An 18,629-nucleotide genomic window follows, 5' to 3' on the forward strand; every position below is an offset into this window, starting at 1 on the left:
GCAACGCTTCTGGGAAAACTGCCTCAGGGGATGATAAAGTAAATGCAAGGGCAACTTTCGAGATGCAGGGAACTCCCACACTTGCTTCAAAGGTTTTTTATTTCCCAGATTACCTGATGTGGATTAGGAAAGCCATTATTAAGTTGATAGTAATGGTATTCTATGACGTTAGTACACATCTTTTCGTGTTGCACGGGTTAAACTAATAAGCTAATAGCAAATAGAAAATACGGAAAATTCTGGGTGTAAACCATCTTGGATTGCATTGTTCGTGCCCCATTTGATGGTATACTGTAGTTTTATAAATGAGATAATAGGCTGTGTGTTATTTCCTGGGCTTTGAGGGCAACTGAAAAAAAAAAAAAAAAAGCAATTCTGATTCCCGGCTTCCCCTCTTCCTCCAAGAAGTAGTGAGAGTCCTTAGCGAAGGCAGTTTTTCTAGATCGCAGCTGGAAGTCCTTGACAAGGCTGAACTGTGAGGGTTATATTCTCCTCCCCTGCTGCCTCTCACCCTCAGAGGAGGATCGAATTCCACCCCAGACTCTGAAGAATGGGGCGGGGGCGGAGCGCTGTCTGGAGGGCTGCAGGACATCCGGTCTAGCGTCCTGGTCAGAGGACCCCCCAGACTGTACATTAGTGCTTTGAGGGCACTAAACTGTCCTGGGAGTTGTCAGAATGCCGTCAAGGACCAACCCAGGGCAGATCACATCTCAGAACAGACGCTGGCTACCTCCCAGGAGTTCAGGGCAGACCTCTGAGGAAGGAAGGACATCCTTCCACAGACCACTGGAAAGACTCACTGTGGCTTTCCCAACCCTTCCCACTTCCCTCCTGAGACCAGCGTGGGCCCATGCAGTTCCCAGGGAGACATTCAGACATGGGGGGTGGGGGGGGGGTTGGTTACCGAATGGGCTTCACCAAGGCTGTGCTGGAGATGAAGACCGTCTTGGCTTGGTCTGGCTGGCTCTGTGGGTTTTGGTTCATGCCGGACCACTGAGATCAATGGGTCCCGCAGGAAGAAGAAAACAGCTTTTTATAGGCTCATCAGGGCCTGATGGGGAACACATCTGAAAAAATGGCCAGAGAAAAGGGCACAGGACAAATTTAGTTATATTCCATCCTTAATTTTGCTCTCAGTTTGGGAGGGATCTTGAAGAGCCACTTTTCCATTCTCCTACAATATGCAGAAATCTTATTTTTACACCACCCTGGACAGATGGCCATTTGACATTTCTTTAACATTTTGGGGTGGGGGTGGGAGGCTCGGTATCTCAGAGTGCACATCCATGCCCACCCCCCTTTGCTGGACAGCTCTAATGATTAGAGTTTCTTAAATCCAGCGAAATTGGGTTTCTAGAACTTCTATTCTTTGTTCCAAGCTCTGCTGTCCTGAAGCGACCCAGAATATATTCCATTTTTGTTGTTGCTGCTCCACCCAATGCATATTACCCTCTAAACATTTAACCCTTACTTAATTGCTAATGGATCAAACTTGATTACTATGAATATTATTGCCTGAGACTCAGCAAAGGAGCAGGAAACATTTTGAATTGTTGAAACTATGCACGTAGTAAAGCATAGCCATATGATTTGAGTCCGAGGTATTTCATTTTCTACACATGAATATGGTTCCTTAACTTACCACCTGTATATACAAAAGCTCAGAGACATTTGGGACTCTCAGATATACATACTCAGGGGGACACACCCAATTGCTCCCCACAAGGTCATGGTTAAATCAATTTAATACCAGACACAGAGGCTTCTAACTTGGCCATGTGGGGGTTGTCCCTTAACTTGGTCCAGAGTTCCTGTAGCCTGTGCCTTTACACTGTTACCACCTGTCATGGTAACTATGGGAACAGGCTGCCAATCGGTGTAACCTGGGTCTAATTGCTGGCAGGTGATCTGGATGTCAATCCATTGAGGGAGCTCATCATCCTTAACCAGTACAGGACTGGGATCTTCTGACCAGGAACTTCCCATTTCCAATCCTCTTCCCAGTTCTGCCCAGATGACTCTGATTTCTATTTAGTGACCAAGGGAGCCAAATATGGTTCTGATTAGTAGTTTAATGAATTCCCAGCACCCCACCCCAAACACAATGTCTCAAGATCATACTTGGTAACCCTTCGGTCCCTGGCGCCGGCTAGGTAAAGTCATTGCTCTCAATTTAATTGGAAGATTCACTGATAGGAAGCATAAAGATAAAACTACAAATCCTCATGGATGTTGCTGTTTCTCTTCCCTTTTAACAAAATATTTGGATCAACATTTTCTTTCCTGTTGTGGAAATGGTGTTTTCCTGGAACTAAAATGGACTCCTCAGCCTCTAATGCTGGTGGCCTTATGTGGGTGCGGCAGTTTTTGTGTTTTCTGAGCCTATTTCATGAATTCTGTCTTGCAACGGGGAAGGTGAAATTGAGAACCCTTTAGGCATAGGTTGAAACTGGTGGCAGAAATCCTGGAGTAGATGCAAACATTGAACAGGAAGACGAAGGGGCTGTGATCCTGTCCTGACTCTGCTGTGGGAACATGGTTAGGTCACTTGTCTTCTCAATGAACTTGGGGGTTCCCAAGGCCTGTGCAGCTCTGAAATTTTATTGTCCCAAGGTCCTAACATTCCTATCTTGAGAAATCCTTGGCTCATGCTCATAGCTAGTTTAATCCATAAAAATTGGTAGAAAAGTGAAACGAGGCAACTTGTTGCATTGAAGCAAGCATTTTAGAGGATCGAGGACCCAGGTAGTTTCTTCTGCTTCATCCACTCGGAGATTTCTTAAGCATGGGGTTTTCCAGCTTCATCATCTAATAGCAATGAGCACTCACTCAGCTCTGGGGGGAAAAGGAAGAGATTTGATTAATAAAACACAAAGAAGCCAGCTCAAATGAGGAGGGGCAGGCTACCTAAGCCTGTCAAGACTGAGAGCAGCCAGGCACCCAATCAGGCTCAGGGAGAAACTGAGCAGGTCCTGGGAAAGGAACTCCACCCTCTTCTTAAGGAGGGAGACTCTGCAGCGTAAGGGTGTGGCCGTTAAGGTGTGGATGGGAGCCAATGAGGAACAAATTGAGAGGAGGAAAGGGAAGCTACTAGGAGGAAAGGGCAGAGGAGGGAGCAAATGGAACTGCCTGGGTTTCCCTAGGGCCCTGTGTGTTGGGACAAAGAAGAGGGAAATGGAAAGGCTTAGAAGAGGGAGAAAAAGCAAAGTGGACAGAGAAAGACGAAGGAGGTGAAAGAGCAAGACAGAAGTGTGAGGATGTTTCCACTCCTAAGTCCCTCCCTCTTGTTTGGGGATCACACACCCTTCATGTTTCAGGACACTCCTCAGGTTCAAACATTCTGTTCACTGTGCCCGGTGAAGAATCTTAAGTTGCGCAGGCACAAATGTTGGTCAATACATCCTTGGTATCATTTGTGTTTCCATGGAATATTGTGCCAATAGGTCAGTGATTTTCCAGACATTTCTCAACTCTTTTCAGATCAGAGCTGAGAGCCAAATGAGGTCCTTGATCCATAGACTTCTTTCTTCAAGTAATCAAAGGCCCCTCTTCCATGGGCTGGAGCTATAGGTTATTGGAGAGAGGATTCCTATGCTGAAACAATGAGTCCGGCCAGTGGGTGTGTTCACACTTAGCTCAGAGAGGGCTGAGGCCTGGAGCTTCCTTTTACTTTGTGATTCCGTGGGGAGGGGACTCCGTGCTGAGGGTGGGGGGCAGGACAGAATGTTTGAAGCTCATCTCAGGGTTTGCAGTGTGGGGATGGGTCTGGGCCTTTGGTGGCCAGGCGGGAAGAAGCAGTGGCCCTTGAAAGACCCTTTGTTTTTGCCAGTGGCACTGTTCTGAGGGGCTGTATTGACTCCCTGACTGACTAGGAGGTAGCAGGGGGAACAGGGTAGTTTGGGAACTTCTGCTGAACTCTAAGACCAAGATAGGAGCGAGATCACACAGGAGTGGAAGAGGCCTGCCTAGATGGCGGGAGATGGTGGGCTTCAGTTCTCATTCTGCTTTCCCTCTGGGGACTCCATTTCCTCCTTTGTCCAGGGATTGGACTGAATAACTTAACCACCTCTGAACTTCTAAACAACCAATTGCCCTAAGAAAGAGCGACAAAACTCGCAGCCCACCCAGTGCTCTCTGGGCACCTCCGGTTGAGGGGCAGCACCCCTCCCTGCTCGTTGCCACCCCCCAAGGCTGCAGCTTTGCTGGTTGAAGCATGTTGCCGCCATCTACTGTCGACCCGCCCAAGCGCCCCTGGGCCCGGGCCACACCTTGATTTTCTTCCCAAACCCTAGTTATTATTTTGGCAACTTCTCCCTTGAAGACTTTCTGGCTGCCAGAGCGCTCCTCTTTGTCAGCAGCAGAAGACACTGATGCTTCCGTCCTCGCCTGGGAGACTTCGCCCTAGGGCCTGACCAGCTGCGGTCTGGGGGCGTGGGCTGGCTGCCTCTTCACAGCCCAAGCCTGGCCTCAGCCTTTGCAGATGTGGCCCTGACCCATTCCCTCCCTGGACAAGGGGAAATAAGAGAGACACGGAATTCTCCATGGGAGCATTTGCAAAAACAAGATTCATGCTATTTGTTTGCCTTCAGCGTAGATGTTGGTCCTCAGATTCTGCCAGGGAAGCCGAAAGCCCATTTCGCTGGCCCAAGCCTCTCATTTTACATAATTGATCAAAAAGAATAACCAGCCACCGTATATAGCCTTTGCTCTGTGTCGGGCATGGCCCTTTAATCCTCACATCAACCCTATGAGGTTTATAGGTCACAGTTAAGAAGCATGGAGTCAGCAAATCACCACGATGTATACTTTAAATGTCTGACAATTTTATATGCCAATTAGACCTCAGTAAAACTGAAATTAAAAAAAGAGAAAAAAGAAGTGGTAGAGTCAGGATTTGAACCGCAAACCTGTGAGCCTTACCATTAGGTACTGCCTCTCTAGGAGCCGCGGACCAGGGAGGTTTTGTGATTTTCCCACAGTCAGCAGCTGGTCAGGCTGAAGTTTCATGAGAAGCTGGTTTTCTAATAGGTGCTCTTTCTTCTTCTTTTTAAAATAACATGCTTGCCCCCTCACTCCTGCCCCCTAGTCCCTCCTCCCTAACTATGTGAGAGTCTGTGTTAGTCTGTCTATACCAGTGCCAATAAACACTACCCTTTCCATAGTCACCCCCATTTATGATACCCTGCACTTGGGAGGTGCAGTCCCCTTTCCCCAGGATCATGAAAAAAATAGATGTTTTTCTTGGAGCATGGAGATCCTTGTTACTTTTGCTGCTTGATGGCTGATGTTTCTCCAGGTCATAAAAATTTCCCTGCACTTAAAAACATCAGGCCTGGTATGATGTGTATATAGTGAGGAGCAACCCGGAGTTCTTGCCTCCCACACCAAGTGTCAGATATCCCGGGGCAAGAGGAAATGGTTCTTTAGGAGCTTTCTCTCCACACGTTTCCCATGGAGAATGAATGCCCCCGTCTCCCACCCCTCTGTGAAAACAATATTTAGAATGGCAAGTACACTTGATATCAAACCACAATAACACTGGCCAGAAAAGCTCATCCAAGGTCTCATCCACTGGCCTGACTTGAATCCCAGCCTTTTCCTCCTCCGGATGCATCCTCTATGGCCGCTCCAGAAGAGAGTATTTCCTTTTCTGCCTTTGTGTGAAATGGACATCCACTGTGCCCACGCAAATGCTCCCCGGTGGGAAACAAACACATCAAAAACAAATCAACAAAAGCAAAATTGACCTGGATGTGTGGAGGCCGGGAAGACGTTCGTGCCACAACCCTACACAGTGTCCTGAGGGAGCAGCCGCCGCCGGAGTTTCGGAGTTTCGGGTGTCATGCTGAGGAAGATGGCACGAAGACAGAGACGCGGGCTGACTCATGGAGATCATATGACCAGGAACAACTTGGCTTTCACCGTCTCTTGTGCCGCGGAGGAAGCAGCCCGCCTTTGGTCAGATGGTGTGAGAAAGCTTTCTTCAAAGTTTGCAGTTATCCAGAAAGAGGGTGGGATGTCATTGCTGGAAAAACATCAACCACTGAAAAGGCGGAGTCTCTCAGGACTGTGTTCTCACCTGATTGAGATTTGGGAACCTAAGGTGGTGCCCTCTGGCTAATTTTCTGATAACCGGAAAGTTCTGTTGCAAAGGTAACCATTTTAGAAATGGGCTGAAGAGGAAGCATTAGACAAAGGGCAGGACGAAGTTCAGGGGAGTTGTTGCCAAGAGAGACGCTGATGCATTGCAGAAGGACCTTCCTACTTTGGGTGTGTGTGTGTGTGTGTGTCTTGGAAGGTAGTGAACTCCCCGTGACCAGAGGAGTTTAAACCTGAGTTAGATAGTTCCTTGGTGTAGCTTTGTAGATGAGTTTTCATGTACTTGGGAGGAACTGCAGTCCAGAGATTCTGTAACTGAATTAGAAAAGTTAAATCTGTGGACAAATTAGTGTTTAGAAATTTAAGGTATTATCTTTTCACTCACTTATTTCCTCTGGAATAAAGGACAATAAGCACATATATACCCCCTATCTAGTCAAATGTACTGAGGAGATATTCATACGTTTATATAGGTTTTTATATGGAAATATATAACAAGAGTTTGCATGTAATAAGATGCTCAATACATAGTTATAGTAATATATAAATAATCTCTAAAAATAACAAGGACAAAAGTTTATGTTTTAAAAGGAAACATTTTCCCTCTAGAATTCTGTTTTTTATTATAAAATCTTCAGTCTCTTTGACAATGATTATTTTTCTATCAAGAAGAAAATATTTATTTGCTCACTGAACAGATATTGATTCGATACCTATCATACACAAGAAGCTTCCCTCCTTCAGGAACTTAGGGTCTTCAGTATGGGGGAGCCAAACATTTCCAAAAATAGCTGCCACTAGTGGTTTTCATAAAGGGCAATGGAAGAGCTGCAGCATAACAGGGGGAAATGACGACTTCTGGCCTCTGTATCTGGGAAGGCTTCCTAGAGGGGGCAATATTTGAATTTTTTTTGAAAAGAATTTGATAGGTAGTTCCTGGAGAAAGGATGCTTTTTTCTTTCTGAAACCCAATTCCTGGGATCCCCACATTCCTAGGATTGCCAGGGCCGGAGTGCCTGCAGGGTTTGGAGTCTCTTTTTCCTGGTGGTGGGGAGTTTGGAGGATTTTGAACAGACGAGTAACATGGTCAGATAACACACTGGTAGTGTGGAGGACATATTAGAGGGGTTGTTCAGGAAAAGGACCTTGGGCTGATGCTATGGTCCTGGCTACGACATGAAGTGGACAAGGACAATGGGAAGTAAAGAATGGATGCGAGATAAATAATAGAGGAACAACTCATGGCCGGACTGTGATGTTTTGGGCAATAAAAGCAGGACGAGAGGAAGGAGAAACAGGGAACTTAGCATCTGGCTGTTACTACTCTCTTCTCCCCAGAAAAGCCTGGGCCATCTTGGGCTGCCAGGGAAATGACCAAACTGCCTTCTCCCGCCAGCCCGCGCCTCAGGCTTCCCAGAAAGCTCTCTTGCGCCATCTGGTAGAGGATATCTCCACTAGCCTTTGTCTGGGAGAATCTCACCCACTCTCCGATGAATCACGGACATTGGAGCTCTGCGGGACTCTCCTGCTGCTCACAGGGCCCCGGCTCCCTGTTTCTGATTATGTTATACCGCCAGGCTCAGGGTATTCCTCAATGACTCAAGCCCGGGATTTCCACCACTTCCTTTGCTGGAGAAGTAGGTTTTTGGTTACTCTGTTTTATTGTATTGTTCCCAATGATTGTACCACAGATCACCCTTAAAGAATTACTCCCCCCAGACTCTGATAGCAGCTTAATAAGCACACAGACAACACGGCAGGAAGAAGTTATCTGACCCGGAGCTTAGCAAACATGAAGCCAAATGACCAACATTTTTAGGAGTCGATTATCTTAAAGTCTCCGTAGTACTAGTTTCTCATTAAAAAAGAAAAGGTGTCCACAAGGGCCTGATAAATTTTTCATAGTCTGAGGACCTTAAAAGTGTTAGGTTTCCCAAACAAAGGCAAAGAGGCAATCAATGCAAGGCAGTCTCCGAGCTATGTTCCTTCCATTCTTTCATTTGTGGCGAGGAAGGTATTAAGAGGGAGTCGAGAAACCAACAATCACTTAAGTGGATGGAGGCAACTGGAGGGCAATTATCCCCCTGCCCACAGGAGGTCATCATTTACAGCCTCCATCACCAGCAATTGTAATCCTCAGGGCCATTTCCAGGAACTGCAATACATTTTCTATTAGCCAAGAAGTTAACCCAGATCTAGAATGGTTGTGAGGCTTGTATCTGGGACAGGTGCATAAAGAGACAGCTTCTCTAATGTGGCCTGGGCATTGTGGGGAGGAAAGGAGAAGCGTAGTCAGAAACAACAAATGGTGGTGGTGGAAAAGGAACTGGCAGGCCTGTGCCTTAGGGCAGAAAGAAGAATCTAGGAGGGATAACAGAGAACCCATGTGTGGCTGTTAGTCTCTTACCTCCATTTCTCTTAGCAGTCACTTCTCTCTAGAGTTAACATTCATGCCTCCTATATTTTTCTCAGTTTTCCACCCAGCCCTATGGAGCGTGACCAACCTGTGTTGGCATGTTGGGTTGGTGAGGGTATAGGAGGAGATCTTCCTCTGCTTACAATGGTGGGTGGAGAAATGTGTTCCTGGAACCCCACATAGTATAGTCAGTGGATGTCCTATCCTTTAAGGACACTGTGCATTGACTAGCTCTGGTGGCCTGTATCTGAGAGTCTAAGCACCACAAATAACCCTATTGTTATGGGAGTTCCCAACAACCAACCGACAAACTTTGGGACTGCCCAGTGCACAAAATGCTGGGAGAGAGGCAGGCATTGCACCCAAGTAGTCAGAATTGCAATATTGTTATTGTCTACTTCCTGGTTCAAGCTGCCCAGCTATGACTAGGGGTATGCTTTGCATTGAGAGTGCCATCCACGGCATTTTAGAGAGGTGTGAGGGAGAAGTCAATTATTGTTTTAGTGGAACATGCAACCAATACTTCCAATGATATTAATGCTCAGAAATGGTCTCTTTTTAATGCTATGAAGCAAGATATACACCAGGGCAGGAAATGAGTCTCCCTGGAAGCTACACTGTAAGTGATGGGTGTATAGAAATTGAGAGATCAGGATCTGCTGTTATTTAAACCCATCTACTCTGCTCTTTGTTAGATCCCCAGACATTCACCCATTAGGTGCCACTCATCCTTAAAGATCTAAGGGTTGTCTCCCACCCAACTTCCTTAGGCTGGGGGTTTCTCTCCTGGGGGTCATTATTATAGGGACTGAATAACTAGGAATGATCCAGGCCAGAAATTTAAAGATACAGTTCATTCTGTTTCCATATATGTTGGGAGGGCCACTGAAAATAATAGAAGCCTTTCTACACTGACAATGGATGACACTAAAAAACCTGACAAATTTGGGGCAGTGAAAAGATGAAGTTATAGGTATAAAGTGATAGCTCCACTAAACAGCCACTACCTCTGGCTGTATCCAGAGGCCAAAAGCAGAGAAAATTGTGTTTTCTGCACACTAAGAACACTTGCCATTCCAAGACAATGTGCTCCTTTCCTTGGTGAGTAGATGAACACAATCACAGAAATCTATGATGAAAGAGAGTCACTGATTTGCTTGATTTCACCCCCCCCCCCAACCTCTCCTCTTGCCTGCACTGGGCAGGAGACAATGATTGGATAGGGCTGTGGTTTAGATCAGAAGTGAGATGTGCAGGCCAGGAACTCGAGTGCCCCAGGGGTGTGTGGATGGGCCAAGGTGAGGATGCAGGGGGAGGAAGATATTTGGAATGCAATGATGTTCAAGTCATCAAAATGGAGGGTGTGGCCAGGTATAAATCAGGCAGACAGAAAATGCTGTTGAGTCCCCAAAGACATGGAAGGCTGAGAAGAATGAACTTTCTCCTCCTCATTCCTGAGGTCTCCCACTCAAGCGGCAAGGTTAGTCATAATGGCAACTTGTAAGAATGATTGCATATACACGCCCTTGTGACCTGGATGGCAGATATCCTATTACTTGCACTTAACATGGGGCAGCCTGGTGACTGATTGACTGGTTTGGGTTGGCAACAGTTTCATATAATAATCATAGTTATAACCGCAACCAAAGCAACCCCCTTAGTACCTGCCATGTGCCAAGCACGGTGCTAGGAGTTTCACATATATAATCCAATTTAACCCTCATATTTCCCTGTTGCAATCCTCCACTTCACATAGGAGGAAACTGAGATCAAAAGGTCAAGTAACTTTATATGAGTCTAACTCAACCTCTGTCTAATTCCAAAACCTCTTTTCACGGTGCATTAAAGTCAAGCAGAAAATCGTGGAGGTGTGTAAGAGCCTGAGAAAAGCAAAAATGAATTTGAAGTCCTGGAGAGAGTATTCACAGCAGACACATGAAAGCTCCAAGTTCTCCCCTGAGGCCACAGGAGAAACTTTATCATTTTTGTCACTCACAGTGAAATTGGACAAATTCCTACAAAATAGCCTGGGTGGGAGGGAAGTGCTTAGATTGGGGAGAAGGGCGGGGCTTGTTGGAGCAAGTGTGGAAGTGTCTGCCTCTCACGCTTGGCCTGTAAAGAGCAAGGCACTCTAGTGTTTCCTGAGCAGAGATAAAAGGCACCTGAAGTGCTGGAATTAGTGCTCTTCAATAAATACCTGCTACAGTAGGAAAGTGGCTCAAGCACACTCAACGCTTCAATTAAATGAGGTGGAGTGAGAGAGAGACGTGGGCCGATTGCAGGATGTGCAGAGCCCCTAGGTGGGGAAGTCCACATGTCCCACGCTGCTAGGGTGTGAATAAGCCGAGCCCTTTTCTTTGAAGTCCCTGGGGGCCTGCACTGCATGTGACTGTTTGGGCATTACACAGCACTCCCGCAGCTGACATAAACCAGAAGAGCAATGTGCATCCTTCACACTCCCTTATGTCCTGGGTTTTACGATCAATGGGCTCTCCTTTTCTACACCGCTGAGATTATGGCTGAACACTTTTGTTTATCCACGTACATTCTTAATCTATATTAGTTCCCAATTCTCCCACCGTGTGATTTATGCATTTGCCTGTCTTCTGCATTAACTCTTGAAGGACTGGAATCTGTATAAATGTCACGCACGCATAGAAGGCACATTTGGTGGTATTCCAAGCTGCCTGCTTCTAGAGCCCCCAAAACTGTCATATTGACTCATGGGGAATATAACACGGCTCCCAGACCAATAGCAGGTTCCCCGCCATGGGGCACACACAGCCCAAAGCTTAGGCGCAGTGATACAAGTCTGAAATAGTCAAATGTAGGTGATCAGACCGTTAAACTGCAATTACATTGTTATAATTATTGAATACCAAACAGCACGGTAATAATAGAAGTTGTGGCTCTCACATTGTATATCTCACCTGGGATCCAATTAGTCGCCTCTTCAGTCTATGGACACCGAGTAATAGCTGCTATTCTGTGGGACGCATCCATTTCTATGACAATTGCTGGATGCACAGTTTGACAGGGGCAAGGGCACTGCCCTCGTGGAAAACGGAAATTTATATGACACTGCTGCACTGAAAATTATAGTTGTCAGGAGGCCTTTAAAAAATCCAAGTCCTACGCTTGGCCTCTAAAACACAAACGAAATAAAGTAGTAACAGTTATAAAATGTCCTTTTTGGAAACAGGCTGTTTTGGAGAGATGGGTATATAAGTACCTGAGATGCAGAATTGTGTTTATATTTAGGTATATGTCAATAGACCAATAGGCACGGAGGGAACCAGGCTAACTGTTTTTAGGAATTTATGATGAAATTGTGACGGTTTTTATTGCAGCGTCTTCAGATTGTAGCAGATAGGCCACAGGTGTGGGAAAGCTGAATTATCTTCTTGCCTCTGACAGTAGTAACCTTTAGTTTCCCTCTTGTTTTCTCCTTTCTTCTCAGGACTCCGAACTCACCAAGTCATCAAAAAGCCAAGATGTTGGTATTACTGGCTGGCATCTTTGTGGTCCACATCGCCACCGTCATTATGTTATTTGTTTCCACCATTGCCAATGTGAGTAATGTTCTTTTGTTTATTCAGGAGTTATTTAAATATTTACATAAAGTGCTACAAAGGACGTTTAAGCCACAATCCCTGCCCTTCATGAATTTTCAGTTTAGGTGTGGAAACACACACATACACACTCTTTCTCACACTTCAAATAACTAAATAACAGGAGGATAAAGTCATCAGTGTCTGCAGGAGACTAGAGACTGGAGAACTCAATGAGGCTTCTCCAGTCTCTACAGGAGTCTTCCCAGCTGAGGTGGAGCTTGCAGGAGTGCTATGGCTGGGCTTTCTCTTGGCATAAGAAGGAATAGTGGGAGGAGCAGAGGGATATATTCCAGGCAGGAGTGCCCAGGAGGGAGGGACCAACTTCCTTCAGGGCATAATGAGGACACGTAGGTGTCGGGGGCAGAACTTCCCTTCCTTCTGGGAACCTCGATTAGGAGAGATGGGAGTGAGATGATGAGAAGCTTTGGTTGCCAGACTGATGGATTCAAGTTCTGGGCAGAGAGGAGTAGCCTGTGAAAGTGGAATTTTGCAAGATTATCACTCACTCAAAGGAAACAAAAAAATATTGGAGGGAGCATGTCCCTTCTCTCAGAACCTTGAGCTATTCTGCCCTCTAGTGCTAGTTTGTAGCATCCAATTTGCTTTTGTGCTTTTCTCAGGAAAAACAAGACAGCTTATTGGACACAAAAACCAAAAACACCAGTCTCTAGATAGGCAAATGATGGATCCAGAATCTGCATAGATCCCTGTCACAGTTAAAGGATAAATGGGCTTTAAAGTTCAGGTAGAAGAGTTTTGCCAACGTTGGGATTGGAGGGGGGATTATAAGCAAGGCTAATGTAAGGATGACTGTGATAAGAAAGAACCCTTGCCCATGCAGCTTCCCCCAGACTCTAACTCAGCCATCTGTATGCCAGTCCCCGAGTCTCTCAGGATAACAGGTCTGATGAATGACTTCAAAGTGTATTCGTGGATGCCAAAGTGCTGAATACTGAACAGGAGCAGGCAACTGCACGCCCTTGACCTTGCCTTTTCAGTAATGTGCATTTTAGCAGACACACTTCATGTGGACAGAGTTGGGGGTTTGTTTTTCCATTTCTGAAGGATAACTGGGTTTGTTGGGCACAGTAAGAAGGGAGCTGGTACCATGGTGAGCCTCAGGGAATATATTCTGGCCACTTTCAGCTGCCCCACAGTAAAGCTCTTGATGTACTATTTTGCTATGAAATTACGTTGCATGTTGTGACAATCAAAGTTGGATCCTTCTGTTTAGATGAAAGTGGCTTATTAACCACCAGGACTCATTGCTATTTTCTTTGTTATCCTATGTTTCTTAGTTGTCTCCAGTTGAACATTTTTCCTTATTTTTTTCCCCTTTTTTAGCCAGGTCCTTACATGACACAATCTTTATATATATATATATATATATATATATATATATATATATATATATATATACATATATATTCTTTTTTTTTTTTCATTGACTTCGGAGAGGAAGAGGGAGGGAGAGAGAGGTAGAAACATCAATGATGAGAGAGAATCATTGGTTGTCTGCCTCCTGCACTCCCCTATTGGGGATCGAGCCCACAACCCTGTTCATAGCTTGACACTTAACCACCACGTTACACTAGCCAGGCAACACAATCTGGATTGAATCTCATTTCCACTAAGAAATGGGTTGCACAGCCACATGTATGGCTAAATATGGTGTCTTGCTTAAGATTTGTTCCTGACACAAGCTGATTTGATATTTCTTTTTCTTTTAAAGCAGAGGGTCAGTTTTAAAAAAATGTTTTGTTTCCTCCTGATTTCAGGTCTGGGTGGTTTCAGATGTTTCAAGAGCATCAGTAGGTCTTTGGAAAAACTGCAGCAACGGTAACTGCGACGGACCCCTGCCATATGCCGATGACGGTATCTATAAAGCTATTGTATTCAGTGCTGACAATTCATGTGATGGGGGAAACATCCAGCCTGTCGGGGATTGGTTGGCCTGACACCGTGCTCTCCTTCCCCTGTGTCCACAGATGCGCTCAAGGCAGTGCAGGCCTTCATGATCCTCTCCATCATCTTCTCCGTCATCTCCCTCGTGGTCTTCGTGTTCCAGCTCTTCACCATGGAGAAGGGAAACCGTTTCTTCCTCTCGGGGGCCACCATGCTGGTGTGCTGTGAGTATCAGGCGCAGACTCCAGTTTACCCAGGCAAAGCTTTTAAGTAGATCTTACCATGGGTGCTCCCGGCAACTTGAACAGATGAGCACATGGGTCTGGTTATTTGTTCTCTTTCTGAAAACCCTTGCTAGCTGCTTGGAATAAGAACCCTTGTCTGCTTCTTTGTTTAAGTCTAGTGCTCTGAGGCAGCCCCGAGGGGTGGTGGGCCGCCCACCAGCAGCACTTGTGTATGAGACACTTGAAGAGGGCAGACAGGTGGGAGTCCTCGAAAGATAAAACCACTGCCACGCTGCTCTCAATTATTGCCACTTCATTCCTTTTCCTTCATTCTTCCCACACACATCCAATTTGGTAGCATGCTTGCATCCTGGGGAAGTCTGCCTACATGGCCTGGACTGTGGGCATAAGGTTCTCTGTTTCACTTCACATTTGCAGCCACAACCCAGTGCAGATGTGAGAGCCCAAGCAACTCTAATTTATCAACAGGACCACCAAGCTCAGATCAGGGCGGATCAACAGAACTACTGTTTGGGACCAAACAGCCAGATTTCATTTTCCCATTGCAGATGAAGAAAATAGGATCTTTTTAAAATTACAAAACCTGTTCTTGATTTTAATGTAAAAAGAAGAAAGAAAGAAAGAAATCAAAATAACTTCTCTCCCCCCTCCAAACAAACAAAATACCTAAACTTTCTTTTTTCCATTGCAGGGCTTTGCATTATGGTCGGGGCATCCATCTACACTCATCATTATGGGAGCAGTTATGGAAGTATATACATCAAAAGCCACCACGGCTATTGCTTCATCCTGACCTGGATCTGCTTCTGCTTTAGCTTCATCATTGGCATTCTCTACCTGGTCCTGAGAAAGAAATAAGTCTGAACAAGTGTATGGGGATCTGGGGGGTGGGGAGGAGGGAGCCATGGAATCTGGGAGGGAAGTGAAAGTTGCTCTGCAGGAAAAGCCAAGCCAGGGGAGGGGGGAGGGGGAGGGAGGACATGAGGGTGGGAGAGGCTGAAACCCAAACCATTACTCAGGAGGTTTCCTACTGTCAAGCCCCTGCCCTTGGGAGAAAGTAGTTGGCTAGAACTTCCATGATCCCTCGATGTGGGCCAGAGAGCCTCTCTCCAGTTACACACACTGCGGGAGGCCCACCAGCTACCACACCACTGGCTCCGCTTCTGAGGGTGAATTCTGGGTCTTGCACTGTGGTCCTCAGACCTACTGCACCAAGTTAAAATAGCGGTACAAGTTCCAACAAGGGCAGATCTAGTTTTTGTACTGAGTATGTTAAGCCTGGAAGCCCTCCTGCCCTCCTGCCCTCCTGACCCAAAGCAAAACATCACATTCCAGTCTGAAGGGCCCACAGGAGGGCTTCGGCTAGCGCGCCATTATCCCTCTTGGAAACAGATATTTAGCTCTGTGCAATTCAGTGGTATTTGCGACAAAATGGTTGGAAGGGACATAGTCATGAAGCCAAGTTGGTGGGTTAGTTAAATCAAGAAAGAGAACTTTTCACAGTGGAAGGCCTGGGGGGCGGGTGGGGGGTGGTGGAACCCAGACCAGCCTCACACAGCTGTCCCTCCTGGAGACTTCTTGCTATGGACTTTGCTAGGCTTCTCGCTTAGAGCCAGGGTGGCTCTTCTGGAGTTTCTGTAATGCCACAAACGACCAATTCTGTGGTGAAAGCACCACACTAATTATGGGCTCACGGGGCAGTCTTGCAACAATGCTATATTAGGGTTATGATTTTAGGATTCCCTCTCCCTGCAAGCAATGATTCTTTTAAATATAGAATGAGAGAGACAGACATAGCTCCTTGTAACGCACTCTGTTACTCTCCCTCGAAATTATAAACTTTTTAGGATGTTTTATCTAATTATCCATATTGGGGACCAGAGGCAACTCTGGCTTTCACACTGGCTGGAGTGGTCAGCTTTCAGAAAGCCTGCCTATCCTGCTTCATAGGTGAGGCAAGACAATTCTGGAAGCTTATTTTGAAACACACACAAACCAAAAACAAACAATAGGTCCTTGGGTGAAAGGTGCTATGTAATTGGAAAGTGTTAAGCATATTAGATTTAAGTCATGATAAGAATGGAGTGCCTGTGCTCCCAGGAAAATAAGAAAATTTCTGTGAGAGAAGTAAAATTATAGGTGATGGGCAGATATTTTCTTTAAGGACAACACACACACACAAATCTCTGGTGGTGCCCGGTCAGATGGTAATTGATCTGCCTGTTGCCACAGAGCTTTTCTATATAGGACTTAGAAGTAGTATGTTATTCCTGGTTAAGCAGGCACACTGCTCTAGCCTGGAGCAGCTATTTTAAGCCATCTCAGATTCTGCCTAAAGGGTTTATTTTAGGAAGACATTTCCTTGATCACCCTGAGAAGATCTACCTTAGGGAGAATCTGAGACATCTTGCCTACTTTTCTTCTCCTAGCTCTCTCCTCATGTCATTTCTTATATATTTTCCTTTTTGGGGAGTTGTTATGCAATGATTGCTAGTATTTATGTAAAAGGACTCTTACTAAGTATATTTCTTTATGTTCATTCTGGTTAAGGGAATGTTGAGGACCGACCACCGAATTATCTGGGTTGAAGGTAGAGAGGCTGGCAAGCAAAAACTATGGGATAATAAACTTTTTACTACCATTTAATTATCATATGATTATAGAAGGCTGTCTTACATGCAGAAGCATACTTACATATCAGATATATTCAAAAGAGATAATCACATTATGTTAAAAAGTCAGACTATGACTGGAGTGAACCATGTAGTCCCATGTCTTTTACTTTGTTTCTGTGCCATTTATGTCTCATGTAACTGCATTACATTGGTGGGTTGTTCTAGTACTGTATTTGGCTTCTTCTTTAATAGATTGATATTTCATATATTATAATTGTAAATATTTTGATACAAATGTTTATAACTCTAGGGATATAAAAATAGATTCTGATTCCCTTCACCGTGTGAATGTTTTCTTTTGAAAAAATGTAGGAAAATATGGATAACAGTGACATTTATTCCTAATTAGGTTGTCAATCAGTTTGATTTGGACAACTTGGCATTTATTTGAGACATTAAGCTACTTTTTGCTAATACATTAGACATTTCTACAATAACTTTCAGGCAATTGAATGTTATTAAGTTTAGTTTTATCTTACTTTAATTAAACCTCTTAAGCACAGAATGGAACTTCTTATGCTAATACATTAGACAGAGGTTGTGATCTTGAATCAGAATGGCTTATGACATTAAGAAATGAGGTACTTGCAAAGTTTCTTGAAATAGCAAACTCCTCTAATGTGTCTTCAATATATAAAGCAATTCACAAAGGTATGCAACACATAAATCTTCAGGAGCCCATTCATTGCATAAAACGGAACATATTTGTGTGGACACTTTGAGAGAAGAAAAGTTTTACTGCTTTCTATGAGCCATAGGGATGGGAATCAATGCTACAAATTAGGGTAGATACTACGGGTCCCAGCACCATGTCAACACCAGTATGAGAAAAATGGTTTTAACGTGGAGTCGGTAATCTTCCAGTCCCCTATGGCAATGATGCGAACCTTTTGAGCTCGGCGTGTCAGCATTTTGAAAAACCCTAACTTAACTCTGGTGCCGTGTCACATATAGAAATTTTTTTTGATATTTGCAACCATAGTAAAACAAAGACTTATATTTTTGATATTTATTTTATATATTTAAATGCCATTTAACAAAGAAAAATCAACCAAAAAATGAGTTCGCGTGTCACCTCTGACACGCGTGTCGTAAGTTCGCCATCACTGCCCTATGGTCTTGGATGAAATGACTTCACAGAGTAATACACAACGAATACACAAAGGACCCTGAAAATCAAATTTCAACATATTTTAAATTTAATTACTTAAATTGCATTAATTGTTGATACCCTCTCAGAGACGTATATGATTTCTTAGGTTGCTTCCAGGATACCATTATAAGAGGCTACTCTTGCTTGGCTCTCCCAGGAATTCTTTCCCCCACATCATATGCCCAGTCACGGATCAGACCTCCAGAGAATCCCTTCTTCCCTTATACTTATAGGTCTTTAGGCATAATCTCCAATAACCTAGCTCTACCCAAATTACCTTTCTGCCAAGATGGAATCGTCCACCTCAAAGACCTAGATGGTGAATGGGGGTGTATTAATTGGGATTCTCCAGAGAAACAGAACCAATAAAGTGTGTGTGTGTGTGTGTGTGTGTGTGTGTGTGTGTGTGTGTCTAAAGAAGAAATTCACTCACATGATTATGGAGGCAGGCAAATCCAAAATCTGCAGTGGGGAGGGGGACTGGCAGGCTAGAGATCCAAAGAAAAGTCTGTGCTGTCCAAA

The 18,629-nt window shown here is 44.8% G+C and overlaps 1 protein-coding gene across 7 annotated transcripts in view; it reads left to right on the plus strand.

The window, feature by feature from the left end:
- The window catches only part of EMP1 (epithelial membrane protein 1), an 18,703-nt gene extending 1,469 nt beyond the window's left edge, over positions 1-17,234 (plus strand). For 3 of the 7 annotated variants that reach the window (XM_006084263.3, XM_023750050.1, XM_023750053.1), the window contains 4 exons: positions 11,976-12,087; positions 13,908-14,004; positions 14,118-14,258; positions 14,971-17,234. In XM_006084263.3, coding sequence (XP_006084325.1) covers positions 12,010-12,087; positions 13,908-14,004; positions 14,118-14,258; positions 14,971-15,137 — 483 coding nt within the window. In that variant the 5' untranslated portion in view covers positions 11,976-12,009 and the 3' untranslated portion in view covers positions 15,138-17,234. Of the gene's footprint in view, positions 1-3,729; positions 5,967-6,134; positions 6,271-6,328; positions 7,737-9,754; positions 9,996-11,975; positions 12,088-13,907; positions 14,005-14,117; positions 14,259-14,970 lie in introns of those variants that run through there. The other 4 variants (XM_023750049.1, XM_023750054.1, XM_023750052.1 and 1 more) reach the window with 4 other exon arrangements.
- The last annotated feature ends 1,395 nt before the right edge of the window (positions 17,235-18,629 follow it).

The sequence above is a fragment of the Myotis lucifugus genome, unplaced genomic scaffold (genome assembly GCF_000147115.1).
Source record: "Myotis lucifugus unplaced genomic scaffold, Myoluc2.0 scaffold_10, whole genome shotgun sequence".
NCBI lineage: Eukaryota > Metazoa > Chordata > Mammalia > Chiroptera > Vespertilionidae > Myotis > Myotis lucifugus.